Source organism: Lutjanus erythropterus, chromosome 21 (assembly GCF_056507025.1).
Source record: "Lutjanus erythropterus isolate fLutEry1 chromosome 21, fLutEry1.hap2, whole genome shotgun sequence".
In the NCBI taxonomy this organism is placed as follows: domain Eukaryota; kingdom Metazoa; phylum Chordata; class Actinopteri; order Lutjaniformes; family Lutjanidae; genus Lutjanus; species Lutjanus erythropterus.
Window position 1 is genome coordinate 27,471,351 of NC_139337.1, and position 7,039 is coordinate 27,478,389.

The 7,039-nt window shown below is 39.3% G+C and overlaps 1 protein-coding gene across 1 annotated transcript; it reads left to right on the forward strand.

Annotated features, from left to right (window-relative positions):
- The first annotated feature begins 624 nt into the window (after window positions 1-624).
- Window positions 625-7,039, forward strand: LOC146307787 (uncharacterized). Its single transcript, XM_084710405.1, has 3 exons — window positions 625-681; window positions 1,110-2,113; window positions 6,850-7,039. Exons 1-3 carry the CDS (start codon window positions 664-666, stop codon window positions 7,037-7,039), a joined length of 1,212 nt encoding a protein of 403 aa, XP_084566531.1. The 5' UTR covers window positions 625-663.

Below are 7,039 nucleotides of genomic sequence, written 5' to 3' on the forward strand. Positions count from 1 at the left end.
AATCAAAACCTTTTGAATTGGATTCAGCCTCGGTTGCCATGGAGAGCATCAGTGCATCTGTCAAACCTCTCTGACTACCTGAAGACCTGCAGAAGATTAACCTGCAGAGGATAATTCAAATTTATTCACACATTCACGGTAAGAAGAAAAAAAAAAAACAATATTTCTTCAGCTGTTTCATTAGATGTTTATGGTCCATAGTTAAAGTACAGAGAAGTGAATCATCAAGACAGATCAGACAAACTAACTCTGACTGCAGATAGAGAACTTGGGAACCAACCATCACTCGTTAACAAGAGTTTTTTGTTGTTAGCGTTAAGTTTACACTGCAAAACTTATTTTGGTATTTAGTGAAAGCAATTGATTAGTTAATTTGTTCTGTAAATTGATAACTGGTCTTAGGTTATTTGTTTTTTATTGTTCCCATGAACTTTTTCCAAATATAGTTAACTTTTAAGCAGCAGTTATTTAAAAAATGCACAGCCTAAAGTACAGTGCATGTGTATCATTTTTTAAAGTTTCAAGTGCCCTGGTAGTTATTTATATAAACGTCTTATCATATTTGCTGTTTTGGTGGGGTTTTTACAGACTGTCTTTATTTGATTTTGTCAGAGTTGATTGGATGAATATCTGGTTGAAGAGAAGAGTAATACCAGCAGCAAAATGAGTTCACCGGCAGAGGTAAGTTACTTGGTTTCCTCAAAACCCTCTGGAGTGTCTTCCTATCAAAAATAATCAAAGATGCAAACAGGAAGTCACTACAGCATCACACACCGCGTGCCTGCGTCACACAAAGTGTTGTGAGCCTGATGTGGGTTGTCTTTTCACTTTTTGGATTAGATAGCAAGAGCATAATTAAAAAATCTGTTTATTAACATGATCTTTTTCCTTAACCCAGAGATTAAATATACAACAAACTGCATGCCTAATTGTAAATTCAAACAGACAAAGTCTGACCGTGTCAGAAATTTAGGATAATAATCTTACAATGTGACTGCTGCTATGACCTACGTGCACTAACCAACCAATAGAAATGCACAAACACAAGTTCATGTAACATATTTCATGTCTCTCTCTCTCTTCTTTTTTTGTTTTGCTTTATATAACAGACCTCCACAAACCCAGACAGGCCTCATGATGAAGGTGAGAAGAGAGGTGAGCTGAATCAGCATCAGCGTGTCCACACTGGAGAGAAGCCACACCTCTGTGACCAGTGTGGCAAGAGTTTCAGGTATTCAACAAATTTGAAGGTTCATCAGCGTGTCCACACTGGAGAAAAGCCGTACAGCTGTGACCAGTGTGGGAAGAGTTTCAGGCAGTCATGGAGTTTGAAGGCTCATCAGCGTGTCCACACTGGAGAAAAGCCATACATCTGTGACCAGTGTGGGAAGAGGTTCAGACAGGTAAAGACTTTGAAGGTTCATCAGCGTGTCCACACTGGAGAAAAGCCATACATCTGTGACCAGTGTGGGAAGAGTTTCAGACAATCATCACACTTGAAGGTTCATCAGCGTGTCCACACTGGAGAAAAGCCGCATCTCTGTGACCAGTGTGGGAAGAGTTTCCGACAATCATCACAGTTGAAGGTTCATCAGCGTGTCCACACTGGAGAAAAACCATACCTCTGTGATCAGTGTGGGAAGAGTTTCAGTCGATCATCAGAACTGAAGGTTCATCAGCGTATCCACACTGGAGAAAAACCATACCTCTGTGATCAGTGTGGGAAGATGTTCAGGCAGTCATCAGAACTGAAGGCTCATCAGCGTGTCCACACTGGAGAAAAGATGTACATCTGTGACCAGTGTGGGAAGAGGTTCAGACAATCATCACACTTGAAGGTTCATAAGCGTGTCCACACTGGAGAAAAACCACACCTCTGTGATCAGTGTGGGAAGAGTTTCAGTCGATCATCAGACCTGAAGGTTCATCAGCGTATCCACACTGGAGAAAAACCATACCTCTGTGATCAGTGTGGGAAGATGTTCAGTCGATCATCAGAACTGAAGGGTCATCAGCGTGTCCACACTGGAGAAAAAACACACCTCTGTGATCAGTGTGGGAAGAGTTTCAGGCAGTTATGGAGTTTGAAGTTCCATCAGCTCATGCATCACCGGTGACCTAACATAGTATAATAAGTACATTTGAACTGTACTGTTTGAATAAATTAGCTGTTAAAAGATGACGTGGAAAAGTGGTCATGAAACTGTCTCAGTAATGTTCAAATGCATGCAGCTTGAGTTACCAAATTTTGTTGGTTTCCTTATACTGTCAAAGCTACAGCAGCAAAGGCAATAACCAAAGAGAAGGGCACTACTTTAATATTATCCCGACACACCAGATGGTTTGTTTCACAGAAGCTAGGAATCATCCTTAGAAACTGTTTGGAAAAGGGCAGGCACTTGATAGGTGATTGGATGAGCCATTTGTCTATCACGCCTAATACACTAACTAACTTCGGTCCAGTTCTGATATAACTAAAGCTATTGCAGTGTTCTTGTGTTGTTTTTTTTTTACAATTTTGACTTCATTGGAACTTTGAGTGCATTTTGTTTTGACTGGAAAATTATAATGTTTTAACAATTTATAGTCCAGTGGTCTACTTTACATAATATTTGATACAATGGTTGAATTGTACGTAGATAATAGTGACAATTGTGTTACAAAATATGGGACAAACTGGTTATTTTTGTTTACAGTCTGTCTGACTCACAGCTAAGGTTGTAACTGTAAAAAAAAAAAAAAAAACAATTTCCTTTTTTTACGTCATGACCTCAATTTCATATTTTTGGAACAAGAGTGGAATGACTCATTTGTTGTGAAAATGATGGGGTGGAAATGAACACAAAAAGAGATGTGCCTCTGTCTGTGGCACACTGGTTTAATCTGGCCCACACCATTAACGCTGCTCTGTGTTTTCTCCAAACCACAGTGACGTGAATGTCGCAGTGAGGGTCATGTTGAGCGGAGGTAGGGATGGGTCTGTACAGGGTGGTGGTGGTGGTGGTGGGGGGGGGGGGGGAGGGGTCTACGTGTTTATTCAACTGAAAGAGCTGTGATTGTATGATAGGAGATGTGATGTGACCAAATTTTCAACCAAGTGCTCACTGCTGGCAGGGAAAGCACATTGATAAGGTGTGACTTTCTGCTCGGGAGTTTAAAACACGGATATTAATTTGTGTCCACATTTTTCTCCATTACAGCTGATTACGAATCAATTATCAACCAAAATCTTGCCAACAACCTTGCAAACAGCCTTTTTTGGATAGAAGCTCCAGAAACGGTTCTGACTGAAACCACTGTAAAGGGGTTCCTTGTAGAATCACAGGAGGGTCTGGGTGGAACCTCTCACAGATGGTTCTAGGTAGAACCCTTTATGCTGGGTTCTTAGTAGAATTCTCTGAAAGGGTTCCAAGTGGAAAATTTATAAAATAACCAAAACAGGTTCTCCTATGGGGACAATCTGAAGAATGCTTCATGGTTCTAGTTAGCACCTTTATTTCTAAGAGTGTGGAACCAAACTAACATCAAGTTTATTTGACTTGAATTTATTACAAAGTTACCTCAACATATCTGTTCCAATTCAGTCAACTTCAACTTCTAAGGCTGCAAATACACTAACTTTTTAAATTTATGAAAAAGTTTCATCCACAGCCGCTCCTGTCAGTGTGTTCCCTCCACCTCAAGATGCACTTTCCTGACCTGATCAATAAAGTTTCACACAATTATCAGATGCAGAACAAGACAGACACAGCTATAGGCAACCTTCAAGGCTAAGTCCCCCCTGGATGCATAATGGAGGAGAACTAAAGGGCCCGTCGCTCATTAACATTCCCCACAGTCACCTTCAGCGGTACATTTGCCTGACTGCGAGTGGCAGCACTCAGCGGGGAGATGGATTTCCCTGTTCTCATGTCAGAATATTTTAATGTGTCATCAAAGTGGCAGCCTCATTTCTGGCACAGTGAAACACTAAGCCCGAGCCAAACACTGGAACAAGAAGTCTGTCTGAGGGATAATATTAGCATACTGCCTCCGCGGTTTGATACGGGAACCAATTCAGACAAGACTTTATTGACTCTGAGGCACGTTGAATGGTGCAGTGATTGTGGACCTTTGTGCCACTGGCATGAAATAGAGATTGCAGCACAGGCCGTGGGTGCATGTTTGAGGGTGGGTTCCTTTCTCTGATTCGAACAGAGGGCTGTGACAAGTCTCTTAAATCCTGGTTCTATTTAAACACACCCCGACTTATCAGGCCTCGGCGCAACCCGAGAAACGAGCTTTTCCTCTCATTCCTACCTGCGCATGGGAACTGCAGACTCGGAGAACATTTAGATGCAGCCAAAAAGTTAAAACGATTTGACATTTTGGGAAATATGCTCGGTCTCCGCCTTTGTCAGAGTGAGATGAGGAGATCGATATTCATTTATTCTTTGTGCTCCCAGTAGAGAAATCAGTCCGGGGAGGTTAGAAAAGAAGCTGCCTCACAGAAAGCTGAAAAAGAAACTTGCCAAAAAGTCCTTATTTGTCTCATTCACATGCACTATCTTGTTTAGTCAATGTTTTAAACCAGACACTTATGTTCTAGCAGCATTTGTGTTGCATTCTTTGACGACACCACAGGGTGCTGCTGTACCTGTATGCACCAAATCAAGAGTCAAGTCATTAAAAGAATTATATTTCCTCATCTGAATCTGAGCGAGATGGTAAACAAGCGTTTCCTTAAACAGGAAAACGTCCCGACAGCTTCAGGCTGTGCACCAATTTTGGATTAGTGGCTAAAGTTGGAACTGCAACTCATGTAAGCCACAGACACATATATGCAGAACATCTCCTGTACAAAATTCTGAGAAACTGAATGAAAGAGATGCATATTTTCCAAACATCAGTGACTCTTTTTGCTACTCAGATTTAAAAATGTTCACTGTTCCTAAAAGTATGTTAAAGGTCTGTTCAAAGGTGCAAACTTAGTGTGTATGAACAAAAAGTAACTGACTTGAAGTATAAAGAGAAGAAGGCAAGACAGCACAGAATTAAATGAGCCTTGTTCAACAAAGAATACAGAAACACAGAGACACTGGACAAACGCAGGAGCAGGGAACAGACGTAGGAGAAATGACAACTCAAACACACAAGCTAAATACACACCGACTAATTAACTACAATGAAACACAGGTGACACAGAAAACAGGTCGGAAAAAGACAAAGACAGGAAGGAAAGTTAATAGGCATTTAAGGAAAGACGCCTACAAAGTGAAACTCAGAAAATGTGAAACCTGAAACCATAATAAATTAGGTCAATCTGCCTGCAGGGGCTTTAAATAAACCTGTTGGAGAGCCCCGTGGCAAAAATGTCAGACTGTGCAACAAGCTGCTGTCTTTAGCATAAATGTTCTGAGAAGTCTGCTGTACGTGCCGGGACCAAGAAGTGTATGTATTTCAATGTCATTGATGTTTTTGGGGAGGAAGATATGGATGTTTGTGTGATATATAAAAGCAATCAACAACTTTTTAGGTACATGAGCCAAGCAAGTAGCTTTCAATAATATAAATGAGTTTGATTTTTGGGTAACACTTCATGTAAAGGTGCCTGTGATAAACGTAGCAGTTCTTAGCAGAGGAAAAACACCTGAAATAGTAATAAGGGGAAAAGATTCATGGATTGTTAATCAGTGTATAATAAAGGATTAATTAACTTTAATAACTATTGTTCACACTTAAGTTTCAGTACTCAAAATGCATTAGTTAACTGTTGATAAGTGCATCATTAATTGCTAATAAATACATAATTAAATATGTAGAAATTTTAATAAAGCAACAACACAAGTTTGGTATGTTTGTCGACCTATAAGAATGTCATTAACAATCATAAGAACAAGTTCATATAAGACTGGTTATGAATGTCTTATAATCTAACTACTAGTGTTTATTCTGGTATAATTAACACTTATGTAGTCTTATTAACAGTTAATTTTGTGAGTACTGGATCTAAAGTTTGAGCAATTATTGTTAAGGTCAATTCATCCTTTATTATATGCTCATTAACCACCTTGTTTAAAAAAAATATTACTGTTTCAGCTGTTTTTTCTAAGAGCCACTACTAAATGCATGATGAAGTATGTAAAAATCTTAATAAAACAGCAACAAAAGCTGATGGTACTTCAGTTAGTTAAACTCAATAAATGTGTTTGTATTGGTATTATAAACAATTGCAGTACATAATTATAATGTTATATAATAATTTATAGTTATGTATATTAATAAGGATTTTATTAACATTCTTAAGCAGTATATACACTGTAAAAAAGTTGCTTATAAGTGCTTATAGATATCTTATGATAACAAAAAAATGTTAATTACACTTGTATAGTCTTATTAATACATATTAATGATAAAAAGCATCTTATGAGGGCCTTTTTACCTACTGATTAATCTTATTACAAGCACCTTAATGTAAAGTGTTACCAATTTTGCATATTGTTAAACAAACAAGATAGAAGGTGTTAATTAGTGAGCTTTAGAAGGGTTGCTAGGCAGATTTTGTCACCTTTGCACAGACTGGCTGTTTCCCCCTGCTTTCAGCCTTTATGCTAAGCTAAGTTAATCATAACAGACAAAAAAATGATATAATATTCTCAACTAATTCTCAGAAAGAAAGTGACTGTATTTCTCACCATGCTGTCCTGTTACTATTTCTGGGTAAAAGGGTTGAAGGAAGTGAAGATAGTCAGGATGGTCACGTTATAAAAAGAGGATTCTCACCTCAGCCACAGCGGTGCACTTTGTCTCTCTGTGCATCACAGTGATCAGGATGAAACCATCTCACCTGTGGTTAACAGCCCCCATCAGCAGCTCTTCATCGTCTAGTTCCTCTGAACTGCTGTTAGAGAGACAGCACTTGTACCGCTTTGCACCTCGCTGTCCACAGGCTGTGACTCACTTCCTTTGCAGAGGGCCTGAGCACTTCAGACGCACTTTAAAGACTGCAGAGAGATATAAGACCACAACCAGTGTCACTGCACTGGATCCTGTATTCTGA

Bases quoted from the DNA above. Each gene is read 5' to 3' on its own strand.
- LOC146307787 (XM_084710405.1), top strand. The intron at 2,114-6,849 runs GTGACCTAACAT...AGCCCCCATCAG, and splicing joins CATCAGCTCATGCATCACCG to CAGCTCTTCATCGTCTAGTT.